The sequence below is a fragment of the Triticum aestivum genome, chromosome 2D (assembly GCF_018294505.1).
Source record: "Triticum aestivum cultivar Chinese Spring chromosome 2D, IWGSC CS RefSeq v2.1, whole genome shotgun sequence".
Classification (NCBI taxonomy): Eukaryota; Viridiplantae; Streptophyta; class Magnoliopsida; order Poales; family Poaceae; genus Triticum; species Triticum aestivum.
This window is the reverse complement of record NC_057799.1, coordinates 110,034,676-110,053,827: the sequence shown is the minus strand read 5'-3', so window position 1 is coordinate 110,053,827 and position 19,152 is coordinate 110,034,676. Positions and strand designations below refer to the sequence as shown.

General features: G+C 49.9%; 2 protein-coding genes and 1 non-coding gene across 3 annotated transcripts; 1 reads left to right on the top strand and 2 right to left on the bottom strand.

Moving 5' to 3' along the window:
• Positions 1 to 5,424: 5,424 nt before the first annotated feature.
• Positions 5,425 to 6,912, bottom strand: LOC123048963 (probable leucine-rich repeat receptor-like protein kinase IMK3). Its single transcript, XM_044471970.1, has 2 exons — positions 6,398 to 6,912; positions 5,425 to 6,309 (listed from the first exon to the last, which is right to left on the bottom strand). Exons 1-2 carry the CDS (start codon positions 6,432 to 6,434, stop codon positions 6,113 to 6,115), a joined length of 234 nt encoding a protein of 77 aa, XP_044327905.1. The 5' UTR covers positions 6,435 to 6,912; the 3' UTR covers positions 5,425 to 6,112.
• Positions 6,913 to 13,385: 6,473 nt separating this feature from the next.
• TRNAL-CAG (transfer RNA leucine (anticodon CAG)) lies at positions 13,386 to 13,466 on the bottom strand. Its single transcript has one exon. It is a non-coding gene; the product is annotated as a tRNA-Leu (tRNA).
• Positions 13,467 to 14,678: 1,212 nt separating this feature from the next.
• Positions 14,679 to 15,975, top strand: LOC123051992 (ribonuclease 1). Its single transcript, XM_044475006.1, has 2 exons — positions 14,679 to 14,931; positions 15,083 to 15,975. The coding sequence occupies exons 1-2, from the start codon at positions 14,836 to 14,838 to the stop codon at positions 15,710 to 15,712; spliced, it is 726 nt and encodes a 241-aa protein (XP_044330941.1). The 5' UTR covers positions 14,679 to 14,835; the 3' UTR covers positions 15,713 to 15,975.
• Positions 15,976 to 19,152: the final 3,177 nt, after the last annotated feature.

The window sequence follows — 19,152 nt, the reverse complement described above, 5'->3', positions numbered from 1 at the left end:
GTATCAATGGGTAGAGCCCTCGAACGCATCTACCTCGATAGAGGACTTTCTTCGTTGCCCGATCCTTGATCAAAAAGAAAAAAAGGATGAAACTCTAGAAAGACATGATTATCAATGGCAATTCTATGAACGGAGAGAAGATTCATACTAGCACTAGGGACTTTAAAAAAAATTCTAAGATGAAGTTTGCGATGGGGAGTTTTAATAATTGTATGACCAACGTGACGAATCCTCATACCTGCACCACTGGCAGTGTGGATTTGGTCCTTGCCGCGGTACTTCTCCCGCGTGGTCACCTTCTCGAGCTCGCTGGTGATGTGTTCGGTGGCCCCGCTGTCGACATACCAATTGGTGTTGAGGCCGTAGGAGCCGTCAGCAGCGGCAGCCACCTTGTCCTCGTCCTGGGAGGAGTCATCATCGTCGTCATAGCGGTACCAGCAGTCCCGAGCGCTGTACCCGAGCTTGCCGCAGATCTAGGCGCGCTCCGTTGGAGCCGCGGCCACCACCACCGCCGCGTCCGTTGGAGTTGGTGGAGGGGGAATGTCCGGCGCGTGGGTTGGAGGAGTTGCCGCCGCCACCAGATCGGGCCGTGCCGTGCGGAGGGCCGCCGCGGCGGCCGCCGCGGCCACGAGAGGCGGCGTTCGCGGACGACTTGAAGCCACCCGACCCCTGGTAGAGTGCCATGCGCCGATTGAAGTTGCTGAGCATGGTGAACAACTCATCCAGGGTGACGGGGGAGGTGCGAGCGTCGAGGGCCGACACCAGAGGCTGGTACTCCATGTCCAGCGCGTGGATGATGTAGGAGACGACCTCGTCGTCTTGGAGCGGTTTGCCGGCCGCGGCGAGTTCATCGACGAGGCCGTGCATGTGGGCGAAGAAGGTGGCGACCGGCTGAGTTCCCTTCTGCGCATGAAGCAGAGCCGTGCGGATGTTGTTGATGCGGTTAAGCGACTGTGAGGAGAACATGGCCGCCAGGGTTGTCCAGAGCGCGTGCGTCGTGGTGATCGCGGTCACCTGCACCAACACCTCTTTGGAGAGATTGTTGAGCAGGTACCCGAGCACTTGTTGATCCTCCCGGACCCAGATTGGGTGGAGAGGGTTGGGCTCGGTGGAGTCCTTGCCGTCCTTGTCCTTGCCAGGAAGGAAGCAGGCTGGCTCCGGCGTGCTGCCGTCGGCATAGCCGAAGACGCCAGCTCCCCTTAGCTGCGGCGTGATCTGGACGCGCCACAGTACGTAGTTCGTACGGGTGAGCTTCTCCGTGACCTGGTGGTTGAGGCCGATCTGGGAGGAGCCGGAGGAAGACATGCTAGGCACTAATGGAGATTGGAAAGCTAGATGTATTGGAAGAGAGATGCTCTGATTACCATGTGCGATAGGCGGAAAGCGTCTTACCTCGTTGGAGGGACGCGTTGCATGTTATATGGCAGGGGCGCACCTCCCTGGATAACAGCGCATACAAGAGTTTGTTGAGATTACATGCTTAGAGAGGAAGGGATAAGATAGAAGGAGAGTTCGGTTATATCCACCAAAGCTACATAAACATCTATCCATATGTCTATTTCTACAATGCTGCGTTTAACAAAGGCAAGTCTATATTCCCCCATGGCAACATATCACAGTGAAAGAGTAAAAGTTTGTTCTGGTGGTGCAAGGTTGATTGCGGCGGCGGCCAGATTGTTCTGGCGTCGGCCCGTCTGTAGGCTGCCTGTATCGGCCTTCGACCCCTTCTCCTCCGCGGCCGTTCGCTTCTCTCGCCGGAGGGCTGGCCTTCTCCCGGCTGCGGTCCATCGACCGTCTCGCACCCGATGCCGTAGGACCGAGCTGGTCTCGTGCCCGGCAGCAGGACCGGCCCGTCTCATGCCCGGCAGCACGACTGCGCTCGTCTCGCGCCCGGCAGCACGACCGGCCCGTCTCGCACCCGGCGGCGGGACTGCGCTCGTCTCGCGCCCAGTGGAGCAGGACAGCTCAATGGAGGCTTGTTGTGGCCAGCCTATTGGGTCTCGGCGCTGGGACCGGCCAGGGGTGCGAAAGGCGGATCCTTTCCGCCCGCCTCTGCGGTTGGGGTAGCGGTGGGGCTCGGGGGACTTGGTGTCAAGGTCTTGGATTCCGGGCGGCAGCCCTAGTGGTGGTGGCGCGGTGCTCATGGGTAGAGCTCGTGCCTCGGTGCTGCCCGACTGCCATGGCCGTGTGGGCGGCGTGGTAGCCGGGGAGTGGCGTTCGGTGGCGGTGAGCGTTGGCCGGGGTGAAAACCTACTCTATCTTCGGACGGACTGGCGACGGCGATGATCGCTCCCTTTTTGAAGGTGTCGTCGCGGCTCTCATTGCCCATCGTGTTACTCCAGGGGAAACTCTGATCCTCGGATCGGGCGGTGGCGGCGCTCCGGTGTCGTATCCTTTCTGAAGGCGCCGCCTTCGAGCCCACGGTTCGTCATATGCGGCTTCACTTCTTCGGATGAAGCCCCCGGCGGCTCATGTAGTGCTAGGAAGTGTGTTGCTGCGCTCAGCGCCTATGTATCCTGCCTTGGGTGGGTGTGTGCATTTGTGGTGGGTGAGTGTGAGTGCGGTTATACCGGGCACTGTTGGTTTATGCTTTATATATAAAACGGGGCGAAAGCCTTTTTCGGTAAGTTTGCATTCGTGCAGTTCGGTGCAAACTTGGGGTGCTAGAATTTCCAAAGAACGGTTGAAATTCCAACAGGAACTGGAGAAATTCCCATATTCCTGATGAGACCCAAAGACTAGAAAAGATGGTATGTTGTTTGAAAGCTTCAGATAGGTCTTAGTTGCCTTCGCGGCTTCACCTCTTTTAGTTTGGAAGCTTGATAAATTCCGTAGGCATGTTCTGCGCTTCAACTTCAGATAGGTTGTTCCCTCGCAGAACTCTGTAACGGTAAGAGCATCTCCGGCCGTTGGCCCTTCAGGAGGCGCTAAAAATCGTCCTTTGAGGGTGCACCGGCGCAAACCGCGTGCTGGGGGCGTGATGCCCCCAGTCGCGGCGCCCACATTTTTTTTGAAAATTAAATTCCGGCACAAACACGGCGCAAATTCAACCAAACTTCGGCGAGTTCATACATATTTAAAATATTAAAAAAAACGCTACTAGGCCCGCCGTCTCCCCCGCCGCTCCTCGCCGCCCGCCGCCCTTGCAGCTCTACATGCCGAGGAGGCTGTAGAACTGCGTGTAGTCGCCGCCGCCGCCGCCGCCGTCGTCGTCGCCTCCTCCGCGGCCGCCGTCCCTGCTGCAACCCTCCCCAGGTTGGCGCGGCGGGTTGGACGGTCCGGGGGCGTCCTCATCCTCGTCGCTGTCGAGGATCACCACGCCGTGCTCGTCCTCGCGCCCACGCTTACGGGCGGCTATCTCCTCCAGGGCCTAGCGCTGCCGGACCATCTCGTCGCAGAGGTAGTCGTCCCGCGCCCACTGTAGGGCGTCCTCGTCGGAGAAGCCGCGCCGGGCTATCTCCTCGTACTCCGCGGGGAGGCCGGGCTCCGGCTTCGGCCTGACGATGACGAGGCGGCCAGAGGTGGGGGTGGAGTCGTCGATGCGGACGCCGGAGCTGCGGGTGCGCGCGCTGACAGGCGTGTCCTGGGGCTCCGGCTTGACAGGGCGGAGGCAGGGAGAGCCGGACGAGCGGCCGGACGAGGAGGAGGACGCCCCCGGGTCTATGCGCCTCGGCGTCCATGAGCTCCCACGCCGGCGAGAGAAGGACGGGGGAGCGGGGTACTCCAGCCTCGACGTGTTGCCGCCCTCGATGTACTCGAGGACGGCCTCCAGCGTGCGGCCGGGCACGCCCCACCATCGGCGCCGGCCTTCGGAGTTGAGCCTTCCGGAGGCACGACGCCGTTGGTGGCCTCGAGCTGCTCGGCGTGGCGGCGGCGGAAGTAGGGCTCCCACAGCGGGCTGTCGGGGACGTACCGTGGACCTTCCCTTGCCGCCCGCGGCAGAGAGGCGCGGATACGCGCGATCTCCACATGCCGCGCCGCCCCGGTGGGCGGTGGTGGCACCGGGACCCCGCCGGCGCTGATCCTCCACGCCCCGGGCACCCGCATGTCCGGCAGGACCGGGTACTCGGCCTCGTAGAGGAGCCGAGCTTCGTCCTCGTGAAGGTGGCGGCGGCCGAAGCCGTTCGCCGCCGCGCCGTCACCTGGGAAGCGCTTGGCCATGGTTGAACTGGAGACGGCCAGAGGAGAGGGAGGACTGGGGGAGAAACGGCGCGTTGGCGGTGGAGAGTCTGTGCGTCACCGGTGCGCAGGGGGTCGACTTATATAGGCGGGGGCGCCGCGCGTACGCGTGGCCGCCGTGTGTACGCGTGGCGGGCGAGGGACGCGCGTCGTCCGGTCTTCACTGCGCCGCCCGTGAGGCATCAATGGAGGAGGCTGACCGGCGCGGCAGCGCGCGGCAGCTTTGGCATTGATTCGCCGCGCAAAACGAAGCGATGAGGACGACGAAGCGGCGAGAAGAGAGACGAGTCGCTGGGAAGGAGGGCCCGCGGCTCTTTCACGCCAAAAACGATTCGCCCGGCGCCCCCGAGCGCCCCCCAGCGCACTGGGTTCGGCCGGGTCCGCAGGCGCCAATTTCGGCCCGTGCCGGCGAAAAATGAGCCCTTGGGGACGTGACTGGGCTGATTTTTCGGCGCCGGCAGCCGAAAAATCGCCTAGGGGCCTTGTTGGGGGCGCGGCTGATGCTCTAAGCATTGAACTCTCGTGCCGACTATTAGTTGTAAGCAGATATAGCCAAATGTGCAGGTAACACTCAGACCTAGTCCGATGGCAATTTGACAATGATAGTATGTCTGGGGTTGCGATTCACGCCACCATCTCTCAGAGAAGGGTTAAACTCCACCTTGCTACTTTACATGCAGGATGGAATTGGACGTACCAGGAGATCGACGGCAAGGCAAGGTCGGCATTTTTCTTTTTGGTGAAAGAACCTGCACGAGACAGTGCCCATTTCTATCTATTGACAGAGAAGGGGGCACAAGGTCGATATATCACAGGCTTGCATTGATCAATGATCACACGACAAGTTTAGACTTTCATGGATAGTATAACAGCACTGTTAAGGAATCACTCCATATTACCAGCTACATTACCATGAGAAAAGAAGTACCATAGTGATTCCAATAACAAGAAAAGACTATTAACGAGTTACCATAACCTTAAAGTCTGCCGGTCACCAAACACATCAGAGTTCGTCCTGGTTCGATATTTAAGTAGCGTGCATAATTAGCGAATTAGGTAGCAGGTGATTTGAGCATTTGCACGCCACACAGCAACAAAAAATGTTGCATCAGATAATCCCTTTTTCTTCCTTTTTCTTCTGTCATGATGGCAGAAAAACTTTCTTATTCAGAAAAGAGTTTGACATTACAAACCAAACATATCTGGAGAGAAAAATATTGGAATACAGTGCAGATAAGTAATGAATCATCAAACTTCATTTCAAACTAAATAGGAAGCCAGCACTCCCGAATCATCTTCTGATAACGAGGAGTGCTTCTGGCAGATCGATACAAATGAATTCAGGAACCAAAGAATGACATCACAAACCAAAATTCTCCTACCCCCTACACTTGTATGTACAGACTGAAGAAAAAACGAATAGACCGACCCTGAGGTCTGCTTATTGAGAAGCTGAAGTAACTAAGAAGTGCAAATTTCAGTCTGCAAGGGGCTGACTACTCTGTAATTGTAGATTTCGTGTCGTCGGTGACGCTGGTGGCGGTTGCAGTAGTATGGCTGGGCTCACCGGTGAAGGACGAGGCGGCAGAGACCGCAATAGAGGGCTTGATCTGCTCAAGCTGCCTGCCGCAGGACCTGCTGGGCCTCGGGCCTCGCTGGTGGCGAAGGATCAACGCAATGCAATGCCAGTTTCAGCGTCTTGACCAGCTCTTCTCCGGTCTCCGAGCCAGCGGCAGCGTCCTTCATGAGCTCCAGGTCGAACACCTCGTTGGTCCACTCCTCTTGGACGACCGAGGCCACCCACTGCGGCAGGTCGAGGCCGTTGGTCGTGTCTCCGGGCGACTTGCCGGTCAGGAGCTCGAGCATTTGGTGCTGGCCTTCTTCAGCTTGCAGAGCTCAGGGGCTCGGTAGCCGAGCGCGCCCGCGGCGGCGATCACGCTGGGCTGGAGTTGGTCGTCGCGCTCATGAGGCGCGACAGGCCGCAGTCGGCGATCTTGGCGTTGTTGCCCTCGTCCAGGAGGATGTTGTTGCTGGTGAGATTGCCGTGCACCATGTTGGCGTCGGTCTCCACGCCCATCGCGATGTTCATCCTCGTCGACCAGTCCACCGGGCTGCTATCCGGCGCAAGAGCTGCGACACAACACCGATGTAAGCGCAAAGAAGCAAAACCATACGATCGAGCATTGATTGTACAGAGCAACAGAGCAAGTGAGCTTACCATGGAGGAAAAAGTTGAGGTTACCTTTGGGCCCCATGTATGTAGTAGGCCCTGAGCGCGAGGAGGTTGGGGGGGTGCCGGATCTTGCCGAGCGCGTTCACCTCCGCCTCAAACTCCTTCTGGCTCTTGGCGATCTTCTCGCGGAGCCGCTTCACCGCGACGTAGCTGCCGTTCTCCATCCATGGTCGCCTTGTACACCGTCCCGTAGGTGCTCTTCCCCAGGATCTCCGCGGTCGCGCACAGCAGGTCGTCCGCCGTGAACGAGACAGGTAGCCCGGTGAAGTTGGACAAGTCATCCAGAATGAGTTTGAGGTTGAGGAGCTGATTGTGATCGGCTTTGAGGACGATAAGAGGAGTTATCGTCGGCGTACTGAAGCACCGGGCACGGGAGGTCAGTGACAAGTGGATGCTGCAGGAGGCCCCGTTCAGAGGCATCAATGATCATCTGCTGGAGGAGGTCAGCCACAAGGATGAAGAGGAATGGGGAACCTTTGATTGTCGATCGGATCCCTTTCTTGCACTGAATCCAGCGGCCAGTGGCTGGTAGTCTTTAGCTAGTCTCTACTTGACAAGTTATTTTAACCAAAGACAACTTGACCAGGGGCTGGCAGTTTATGTGGTTTGTCCATAAACAAATTATTTTAACAAAGGACAATTTAACAAGCGTAATTGGACAAGACCTACTAAGTGTAGTTTCTGTGATCGGGATGAGACGATCAAACACCTTTTTCTTGATTGCTCGCTAGCCAAAGTTTTATGGCGGACGGTCCATATTGCTTTTAATATTACTCCACCGAGTTCTGTCAACACGTTATTTGGAACGTGGCTTAACGGGATAGAGCCCGAGTTAGCGAGACATATTCGCGTAGGAGTCTGTGCCTTGTTGTGAGCGCTCTGGAATTGCAGAAATGATTTGGTTTTTAACAGGACAACACGCATTCATTTTTTGCAGGTTATTTTCAGAGCCACGGCGTTGATCCGTTCGTGGTCGCTACTCACTCCGACCGAGGTCAGGGAGCGTTTGGTTACTGGATCTATCCGCTGGAAGATGGTAGCTCGGGATATCTTCAACCGGTTTTGGATGGCGGTCATGTAATAGAATAGGCAATTAGTTTACCTATCTCTCTTTTGCCAGCCGGTTGTGGCGTCCTTTATTTGGCTAGTTTATCTTCTAGCCATTTTGGCTCTGTGTGAGCTATTTTTTATTTTCACTTGGACACTTTAAGATCTTGTTGGAACCTATTTATTTGTTTAATGAGATGGCCGTATGCATCGTTCTGTTGCAGAGGCCGGAGAGTCCCCCTTTTTCGAAAAAAGCTAGTCTCTACTTACATTTCTTCTCCGAAATTGGGCACCTTTGATTTCAGGAATGTTCGCTAAATACAGAGCAATCACTTCACCCCCCCCCCCCCCATGCTTTCTACACTTTCTACACTGCATATAGTCTGAAATCAGAAATGGTACTCCCTTTTCTCACTTCTTTTTCTTCCGTATATCTATGCGCGAATGGGCCGGGCCGGCCCAATCGAAGCGGGAAGAGGAAAAACCCTCGGCGAGAGCAGCCTCTCAACTCGCTTAAGGTGAGAAATAGTCCCCGCACCTCATTCTCCTCGAATTGTTTCGTTGGGTGGCGGAACTACCACAAGGCGAACTAGGCCCAGGCAGCCCATTTAGTTTGCCTCCTAGTCTGATCATGATTTTGCAAAAATTCCAAAAAATTGTCATCTTAAAAGACAGCACCTAATTTGAATTATCACTACATAAAGGATTCAGATACATCAAAAAGTAGCCATGATTTGACTCTCAATAATTGCTATCCCCCAGAAAACAAAAAAAATACTCTACAAAATGTTCTCGAAAAATTGCCAATGTGGCAAATTGCTGAAAAAATTGTAAAGATCACGTGGCAAATCATTGGAGAAAGCCTAACTTATCACAAGGGTGAATTTTGTAAACATCAAAGTTGGAAAAAATATCTAAAATTTTCCATGGGGACATTTTATAAACATTCCTACAAAAATTGTCATGGGAACAATTATTTCCAATTTGCCATAAGGAACTATTTTCGGAAAACATTGTCATGTGTACAAAGACAAAAAATCTTAGAACTTGTCACGGTCCATCAAAATAAAGGTTTTTTACACAGTACAGCATGGACGCTCATACATACGCACATACAGTCATTCATATGAACGCACGCATGCACACCCTATCCCTATAATCACCTTTGAGGTACTAAGCGTGACACATTATCTTGAGATTGCCGAAGTCGCCTCAGACATCTGTAGTTGCCATAGTCGTTTAAATAAAAAACGCCTCTGTTTCGAAAAAAACACTAAAGTTTTCGAAGCATGACATGGCATGACTGCACGAGCCGTACTTGAACGAGCCCGTGCAAAATAAAGCAGAAAAAGACACCAACGCGACACAAGCTGCAAAACCTCAACGACCCGACCCAGCGACACAGTCAATAGTCTCGCCAATGGCAACCTGGAAATCTCACCGTAAATCATGGCCAGACCTGCCGCCAGATCTCCTGGGCATCGTACTCCACCATCTCCCGTCCCTCGTCGACCGCGTCCGTCTCCGTGCCGCTTGCCGCTCGTGGCGCTCCAGCGCCGCCATTTTACTGGCCGCGCCGTCGCAGCTTCCCTGGCTCGCCTGTGGCGACGGCACCCTCTTGGATGTGGCCAATAACACAGAGCACCGTGATACGTCATCAATGTATTTATAACTTTTGATTGTTTCATTCTATTATATTATCTCTCTTGGATGCTCTATATGCATTTTTATGCTATTTTATATCATTTCTTGGGACCAACCTATTAACCTAGTGTCTAGTGTCAGTTCCTGTTTTTTGCTTGTTTTTGGCTTTTAAGAAAATCAATATCAAATGAAATCCAAACACGTTGAAACTTTAGGGTGATTTTTTTAGGCCAGAAGGGGCCCTAGAAGGTTCGGGAGGAGGTCAGAAGACCTATGAGAGAGCCACGAGCTCACATGGTGCAGAGGTGAGACCGAAATAAGATGACTAGAACAACATTGTGCAAAATCATGAGAGAGGGGTAGCAAAATTAGAAGATATAAGTTTGTGGGTGAGCGGGGGTGTTATGCCATGCATGCTAGTCTTCAGGAATGGAGCACTGTAGGGGCCACCGTCATGTACCTGAGGGGAGTGAGATCTAGGCCCGTGGTGCGGAGACGAGACTAAAAGATGATTACGAGAATGACATTGTGCTAAATCATGAGAGAAGGGCCACAAAATTAGAAATATAACTATGAAGGGTTTTTCTTTTGCAAAAATATTGGTTGTGTGACGTCGGTCAACCTATGACGCGTATAATTCGAAGCTGGTCGACATGACATAGGACCTGTAGTGAGCAACTAAAATAATTTTAGGAGCAGAATATGCAGTTTTGATTTTTTTTACAACGAACTTGACACCTTTATAAAAGATATAGGACATTTGATACATTTTACTATCGCTAATAAGCCTTAACCAACAAACCTGTGGTTGGATGGTTAGAGGGATTGTGCCATCCCCAGCCCACCAGGGTTCAAATCCCGATGCTCGCATTTATTCCTGGATTTATTTCAGGATTTCCAAATCAAAAACAGAAAGGAAATATGAAAGCGGAAACGAAAATTTGGAAAACCGATTTTCTACATGAAAACTGAAACAAAAACAGAATGGTGGAATTTTCTATTTGCACTATGAACCTATGGTTGTTTTTTATTTCTACCACCAAAGAACACGAAATTACCTAATGAGCTGAAGAGCCCATGTGTGGCCGAACTACTACTATCAGCAACGAAGCTAGCCGTCATTTTAACCCCAATATACCCAAACCTTATCCGGCGCTAAACCTCCTCCACTTGGGCTTGCCCATTTTACTCTTTTTCCCCTGTCTTCGACCGCGGCAATGTTGTTTCATTTTCTTTCCCAAAAATTACCCCTTCCATTTTCGTGAAGTTCTAGAAGCTTTCGACTAGTTTTGGGAAGCTCCTACAAGCTATTGTCCAGCTTTTCTTTTTCGGTTTTCTGGACGGCTTTTATTTGGCCTTTTCTTTTCATTTCCTTTTTCTTGTTCCTATTTCCTTTTCCTTTCCTTTTTTTTTCATCTGCGCCTTTTTTTTCAAATTCATGATTTTTTTAAAACACATGAACTTTTTTCAAATGCATGTACATATTCAAATCCACATGTTTTACAAATCTATGATTTTTATTTTAAAAATCCATGATTTAATTTTTCAAAACCCATGAACTTTTTCCAAATCCACGAACTTCTTTTTGAAAATCCGTGAATTTTTCAAATTTTGTGATTTTTTCATATTTGATAAACTTTTTTCAAAATCCTAGGCTTTTGTTTCCAAATCAAAGAAAAATTGAAATCCGCAATTTTTTTCTGATTCATTATTTTTTTCCAAAATCGCTAACATTTTTTGAATTCGTGAACATTTTTGTATTTGTGATTGTTTTTGCAAATCTGTTAACTTTTTTGAGCTCATGATTTTTTTGAATTTGTGAATTTTTTAATCCCTTTTTTAAATCACATGAGCGCTGGCTAACCGGGAAAACCGGTGCATCCCCCGGTGAGGGCTTGTCTCCTTGTTAGTCCGGCCAATGATGGGCGGTGCGTACCGGCGGAGTGTCGACGGGACCAAGGAGGGTCCTCCCCCTCCCCCCCTCCCGCCTCCATGTTATATATTGCAAGGATAAACTTGCCCTAATGCTAAACTCACTGCTAATCTTCCGGCCACTCTAATCTCCCTAGCCCTTTTGGCCCCGCCTTCATTTGCTCCAAGCTCCGCCACTGGTGGTGCGTGAGGGATCCGGCTTGCATGCTCCCTCCCCATGCTCCCATCTGTGCTCCCACTTCATCCTACGGCTATCTTTTTTCTTTTTTTCTTTCTAATCTAATCATCTCCCCCCTGATTTTAAGGGGGTGGGGCCGAGCCATATTTTGTTCCAATCAAATTAAGCCACATATGCGGGAGCACGGATGGGCACATGCCGGGGGAGCAGGCAAGTCTCGTCCGTGCGTGAGCGCTGGCTAGACTCCCTAGCGCTTAAGGCGCTGGGAGGAGCACTCCACAATGGGAGTCAAGCCTCAAATTTCCCTTCACAAATTTTTTTGTGATGTTAAAATATGTTGTATTTGTAAGAAGGTGACCTAATACACTATGGTGATTTACTATATGGGGAGCTTGTCCTTATAATTACCGAAAATATGTTTTGTATTGCCAAAGTTGAAAAACTATGCACAATGTATATCCTATAAAATAACCACCATAATATTTTGTGGTTACGTTAACAATTGATTAAGTCTGTTGGTTTGCTTGTGTTTTCCTCTATGGTTCAAGGGTTTTTTTAAGTTTCAGTCAACACCCACTTCAGTTTTCGTGTTCGCGCCATATTCGCTATATGTTTTGATTCCGATAGAACCTATTTTTGCATTTATTTTTGGAGTTTCTGTATTCATTTTCGCTTTGGTAAAAAACATGAAAAAAATGTGGTAGCACCCAGTTTTGTTCGTTTCCACTTCGTTTTCATTCCTAACGATAACCCAACAGGAAGTTCAAAATTAAAACAAGGGTGGAGAATGAAAATGAAGGTAATACAAAAGCTTCACAATATCCTAGTGCTGTATTTTCTGGTGATAGATGTGATAGTCAGTTAAAATGGTACTCCATACGTAAAGGAACATAAGAGCAAAAGGGGCATAGCAAAGTATTCCTGCTCCATTGTAGCTTCTTTAATCAAGGAAGTACGCGACCTACGCGATGGTGTTCTTTTTGCAAATCTTAAAGGATTCACGCATGTGATAATGGAGGTGGACTGCCTGGAGATGGTCAACCTCTTTTTTTTGAGGGAGAGATGGTCAACCTCTGGAATACTCGCCACAACTCGAGATCTGTTGTGGATCCTATTTTAGCTGAAATTGGGGCGCTAGCTCGTGTTTTTTTTCCTTTTTGTAATTCAACATGTAAATCGGTCAGCTAATGTTCCGGCTCATTTGTGTGCGAGGCGTGTCTGCACACCGCATGTAACGGAAAGCTGGCTCGATGAAACCCCAAGCTTTCTCATGACCAGCCTTCTCGTTGACCGTCCGAGGAATGCCTTTGTTTGAATATAGCACAAAAAAAAAAAATACGCGACCAAGCTGGATGAGTGGATGAGACCACTCTTGCGGCCATGATGTGCCATGTGGTCGATAAGTACGTCGCTGAAAAACAATTGCGTTTCTCCCGTCTCAAACTTCCCAAGATAAAAGCACGAATAGGGAGGCGGGAGGCCATGGCCTTTCTTTGGGACCTCATGTCACGCACGATATTTGTCCATCGATCTTGCACGCTGAAGAGTAGCCTTATCCCTCGATCCTATCTATGCATGAGGCTACTTTTTGATGCGTCGGGTATTCTGAGCTGGGATGGTTGGCTTCACTTCACGGTGCGCAGATGCTCTGAACCGGAACTCAGGTTCTGGCGCGTGCTGTTTCTGGAGTTTGTTGGCTTCACGGCACCGCACAGATGCTCTGACCCGTAAGTCTGAAACTGCACTGACGAGGCATCGAAAGGTTTTCTGCAGCGAGTTCAGACTATTTTCTCGTGCGGTCGGTTAGGCCCACAGATGGATGTTGCTGTACAACGTACGTTATGTCGAGACTATAGCATTTCCTTCGCTTCTGAGAATTGCTCGTTGACGCGTGCGTTTGTGCTTCAGTATGCTGTAGACGGGACACAGTTCAGGGCCGGCTGGACTCTCCGGCAATGGAGAAGGGAGCTGAAGGAGTTGAGATTGTTCGCCTTGCCTGAAGAGTGAAACGGTTGCCACCTGAACTCCTCGCATAAAACAAGCAAGAAGAAACTCCTCCGAGACAAATTGCAGGAGAAGCGATGGCAGTTCACGAAAACAAGAATCGTGTGAGAGAGGTATTATTATTTTTAACTGAAGAGAGGGTTCACGAAAAGAAAAAAACTCTAATAATGTCAAGAGTGGGATTTGAACCCACGCCCTTTCGGACCAGTACCTGAAACTGGCGCCTTAGACCAACTCGGCCATCTTGACTTGGTGCTTCTATTTCGTTATTCATCATTATGAACATTATTAGACTTATCATTTTCAACGAAGACATTCCAAATATTTTTTTTTGTTTTTTTTTCAAGAACCTGCAGCGAGCTCTTTTGAGGATTCTCACCACATACAGATTGATCTATATTTATATATTAAGATAGAGATGTTTATTCAATGAAAATAAGGATTACAGGCGCTTACCGCGGTTGCCCCACACCACTCACCAAGAGAAACCACCATGAGATAATTCTTGCTGGACTACCACTACCACCGTCTTCCATTCCCGGCGTTGATCCTTTACCTTCTCGGTTAGCTCTCCCGCTCTTGAGCCAGATGGTTTGCAAAGTTCAGAGAGCGACCGAGTTGAAACATCTCTTAAGTAGAGTATACTAAATGATTTGCAATATAGAGACTTCAGAAGGGAGGCGTAATGGCATATGCGATTGGCACAATGGTAACCTCCTTTGGTTCCCACCTTATACCAATCTTCCTAGCCACATCTACAAATAATTGCCAAAAATTGCAAGTAAGAATGTGACCGACCATGCTTCTCCAAACCCCCAATATGTTAACTCTTGCAGTAACTTTCAGTGCGGCATCACCGATGCATTGAAATTCAGAAGCTACGGTTGATCCGGCCAGCTCTTGTCCCACCAGCCACACGCGGTGTTGACCTTAAACATTCAAAAAAGTCCTTGGTTGGAACTAAGTGCATGCCAATAATTGGCCTTCCCCAACCTATTTCACACATAAAGCATATATTAGAAAGAAAGAAAAACGAACATAAAAAAATGCCCACGGCTCCATTGAAACCTCGTCCTCCTGACTCACATTGATAATCTCTTTCTTTCCATCTAATAATGCCAGTTGCACCTAAAAACCCATAATCGACAGCATTATTATTAGCTCAGGTTCATTACTCCTTGCACCAGCTGCCTTGCGTGGGGAAGGAAGCGACCCATCAACCACTATGTTGAAATTTCTGACGATTTTCCATGATAACAAATTTCCAACGATTACTCCGAAAACGAAGTCTGATTTTTTTTTCTCCTAATCTGAACGATTGGATCAGGATCAGGAATCTATCTACACTTGTCTCTCCTACCTGGACTCCGATGGCATCTACGCCATGTTGCTTGCTTGCACGTTGTTTCCTCGAAACTGAGCCCGATCAACCAACGGCATATTCCAACCGATCGATGCGTATTCCGCCCGAATATCTATCTTATTATTAGTACCATATATAATACTTTGTCGCGTGTTGCATGAAGTTGTTACATTACGCCCCTAAAAAAAGTTGTTACATTACGTCGTCCTATAAGTAGCTGCGCGATAGCTGCGGCTACACATCTCATAGTTGAAGATGAAGCTTGTCGTTGTGCTCTCGGCCCTGCTCCTGCTTTCTCTCGTCGCCGTCTCATCCGCCGAGGAATTCGATTTCTTCTACCTTGTTCAGCAAGTGAGTAATACCACTACCAAATCGATGATGGTTTTACGATCTGTAGATCTATTCTTGTACAGATTGCAAAGTTAGGGTTACCTGATTCCTCCCAGAAAAGCGGTGAGTCTAACGATCGGCATCTTGTTTTTTGGGCGTACTTACTTTCTAGTGGCCAGGGTCCTTCTGTGACACGAAGAAGGGGTGCTGCTTCCCGGACACCGGCAAGCCGGCGACGGACTTCGGCATCCACGGGCTATGGCCCAACTACGCCAAGTGCAAGACCCGCGGCGAGCTCGACGGCGCCCTGGAGATGGTGACCAAGCGCAAGAAGAAGTGCTGGCCGGAGAACTGCAACAGCGAGCGCCTCAAGCTCTGGGAGATCAAGGACCTGGTGACGGAGCTGGACGCCAACTGGCCGACGCTAGCGTGCAAGGGCGGCAAGAGCATCGAGTTCTGGACCCACGAGTGGGAGAAGCACGGCACCTGCTCCAACCTGGACCAGCACGGCTACTTCGCGACGGCGCTCGGCTTCAAGGCCCGCCACAACCTCACCGGCATCCTCGCCGACGCCGGGATCGTGCCGTCGGACAGTGAGACCTACTTCCTCAGCAGCATCAGGGACGCCATCAAGCAGGGGACCGGGTTCACGGCGAACCTGGAGTGCAACCGCGGCGTCGCCGGCGAGACGCAGCTGTTCCAGGTGTACCAGTGCATCGACCGCGCCGGGGAGAACCTCATCGACTGCCCGCTGCCGATGCAGGGCAACTGCAAAGACAGGGTCCAGCTGCCGGCCTTCTGATTAAAATTTTGAATTCTGATTGAACACCCGTTGCCGACTTGCCGCCGTCCGTCGGGGTGTGGTGCGGCGGCCGATTGGCTCGACGCGTCCCGGCCGGCCGCCTGCACGGCGCGCGCGTGGATTACGTGATGGATGTACCTTTGTGTTTGTTATTGGTTCAGTTAAAATGCCGTCACAGTCCCGAGTTCTGGGCATCGACGTAACGTTTACTATTAATTCCTGATCTGATCAGGCGAATAAAGACTTTTAATCTTGCCTTTTCATTTTGCTCCACAAATTCTAAACAAAGTCAAAAGATGAAACACAGTATGTCACGGCACTTTGAGTTGGGATATTTTGTTGTTTTGATGAGATGACCTTGCGTTGCGATTAAGATAATGCCGGATTGTGATAAGTGCTCAACCTTGCAGTGCGGTGCCACCTCACACTAGCTGCTCTTCATGGCCGGCCTACGGATGTAACGACAAGTGTCTTCGTTATCGACGACATCTTACATGTGCATGGTAAATGGATGCCACGACTAGTCCTGTAGTTGATGAGGACGCCATGGCAAGAGACGAGGCATGGTGGTGTCGTTTGCATACCTGCCACCGGCATTCATTTGCTAGGACGGCGCGAGGTTGCCGGAGCATCATGCCGATGCCCTTTCTCGCTCGTTAATGACCTCACCTTGTGTGTGACGCTGTTGGGATGGCGGAAAATGGAGGCGGCAACACATGATGAATTCGATTTGTGGTGCTTTTCGAGGACCTTTGGTTTTGAGCTCCGGGGTGAATACCCTAGGTTTGACCAACGGTTTGACCCTAGTTGGTCATACCTGACAATGACGGTGTTTTTGTGTCGTTACCATGCTAAAGGCATTGCTTGGAGTTTGCTCGGATATAATCTTTAAGGTGGAAACCCATGATCTGACATTCGATGGCTGGATCCGGTGACGGAGGTGCTTGCGCATCGTTTCCTTCCCGGTTTTGGAGAACTTTTTTCCTAGTCCTTGTGTTGTCAGGAATGATTGGTGTTGATGGTCATTTTCTCCCCATCACCTAGGCATAGCTTCGGTCTTGTATGACTTTGCTTTTGCCAGCGTGATCCTTTGTGTGTGGATTAGTATTGATTGTGTGCATCGTAGTTATGCAGAGGCCATTGGTGTTTTCATTGTGTTATATATCCCCTGGAAACTACATAATGAGTCAATAGAAATGCCCTTTGTTGAAAGAATAAGTGTTGCAGGGCAACCACACTCCTTAAATCGAAACCCTCGAAACCATGCAATATATGCACGTGGATCATATATCATGAATTCATCACAATTCAACAATACAACAAATACAAAGAAAAATAACAGCATATGCGATTATCGTATCCAAGGGCACAACAAATATAACGAACAAAGGCATACAAAATGGAGCAAAATTTGTATCCCTTCCCGCTGGGACATTCTGTTGACCAGGACGTGTGTAGACCGGACGTCGGTGTTGCCCATGCTTCTCCGCGCCCGTTGGAGTTGTGGCAAGTCGCACACCTCGTTGGTCGTCCCCTGCAGTTACGTGAATCTGTCTAGAATCCCCCAATCGGTCGTTCGATCAATGTCAGTCGTGGGCAGGGCAGTCGGTGACTTCATTATTGACGACTGGATGGACGGGCGCGAGGCGACCAAGTGCAGTGGAGGCTACATATCCTCCTCGAGGTCCACAACATCCTTGTCTGGAACTCCCTACCCCGCCACTTCCCTCTTGCGCTACTTTCGTCACCGCTCCCTACGAGGGACGTTCTCTGGCCTGCAGCTCGGTGCCACGGATGGGAACCCCATGGACGACGCAGAGGCAATATCCTAGGCAGAGGTGGGGGCGGGGTACTCGCACTGGTACGCGTCGGTGCTATACAAACGGTTTTTAACCCCTTTCCGCGACGGCATTTGGGACCGTCGTCAAGTGAGTGTGTGCGATAGGGTGTCCTTCCCACACGACCCAGAAACCATCGGGGATATGGAGCAGTGATCCAGAGGCCTTCCAAAATGTAATCGTGTGCGATGCAGCACACACTAAATTCTTTCACACGTGTGGTATCGGTGATTAAGAGTTTCTAATGACGCAGTGAAACCATACGGTCTGTCGTAACGAACCGTTTGGGAAATAGTATGTAAGGCACACGGGCCAACATATGAATTGTGTGCGATTTGTGCCCCATCGCACACGAGTTTTCTGCGTAACCCGTCTGCCATGCTAGACTCCATCGCACACGTTTGCCAACAATTACCGTCTGCGATAATGTTCTATCACAAACGGTTCAGGAGCCCCTTCGCACACATCTGCTGTAGACCGTTTGTGATTTGTTGGGTATCACCGACGGTTGCCGCAAGAGTGACGTGTGCTTTTCGTTTGGGATCCCACACGTTTTCTGAAAAAATTACAACTGGGATTGTATTTTGCATTGGGCACGATTTACTCCCAGTTCTCGTGTGCGATAACGTGATATCACAAACGGTTCCGGAGACCCTACGCACACGTAATAGCGCTGCAAATCGTTTGCGATCTGCTGTGTATCACCGACGGTTCCGCTACGATTGACGTATGCTTTCCGATGTGGATCGCACACACTCATTTAGTTGAACCGTGTGCGGAGCAATTGCCAGTTTAAAACAAAAATATCCCATTTTGAATCGGCACGCGAAAAGCAAATTCACCACAATATTCAATTGAACAAATAAACAAAAATATCCCATTTTGAATCGGCACGCAAAAAGCAAATTCGCCACAATATTCAATTGAACAAATAGTGTCCACAGGAAGAACATTCATCAGATTTCGCAACAATTGCAATTGAACATATGGTAGCTAAATTCCAATGATTTGTCTACACATATATGCATTACATAATTAATCATAGTGTATGAAATACGAAGACCTCTCAGATAGAAAACAATGGATCCATGCGTTATATGTTTAGCGGCTAACTCTTACTCAATGTTTCAGGAGAACGCATGCTGAAATCTTCATTATCACTAGTGGGATTGATGTAGTGATCCAGGAAGAAGTCGCTGATAAATCTCCGAACCATCAGCAATTCACCAGCCGGGAGCGGTTCAGGGGTCCTCGGTTTTAAGATGAGCTGCAGTATTTTTAAGATCAGAATGTGCCATATGAGTGGAGTAGAAGATATTAATTAAGATAGACTTACTGGTACTAATTCGCGAGGATCGTAACAACTATCAGCAGATTTGCAGATGGAGATCATGTGTCTGCAAACATAGTATCCACAAAGGTTGGTCCCTGCTTCTTGCTGAGGACACTGAATTTTTTTGTACAAAATTAGTCATGTATTTGTCCTGTTAGGAACAACCTACCCGGTGTTAGATGTATTATTTTTTCTTTGAACAAAATAGAAAGAGTTTTATTTAGAAGCTTAAACATTTGACTAGCGTAAGGAAAGGTATTTGCAGACTG

Bases quoted from the DNA above. Each gene is read 5' to 3' on its own strand.
- LOC123048963 (XM_044471970.1), bottom strand. From the start codon at position 6,434: ATGGGGCCCAAAGGTAACCTCAACTTTTTCCTCCATG. The intron at 6,310-6,397 runs GTAAGCTCACTT...GTTGTGTCGCAG, and splicing joins CCTCAACTTTTTCCTCCATG to CTCTTGCGCCGGATAGCAGC.
- LOC123051992 (XM_044475006.1), top strand. From the start codon at position 14,836: ATGAAGCTTGTCGTTGTGCTCTCGGCCCTGCTCCTGCTTTCTCTCGTC. The intron at 14,932-15,082 runs GTGAGTAATACC...CTTACTTTCTAG, and splicing joins TCTTCTACCTTGTTCAGCAA to TGGCCAGGGTCCTTCTGTGA.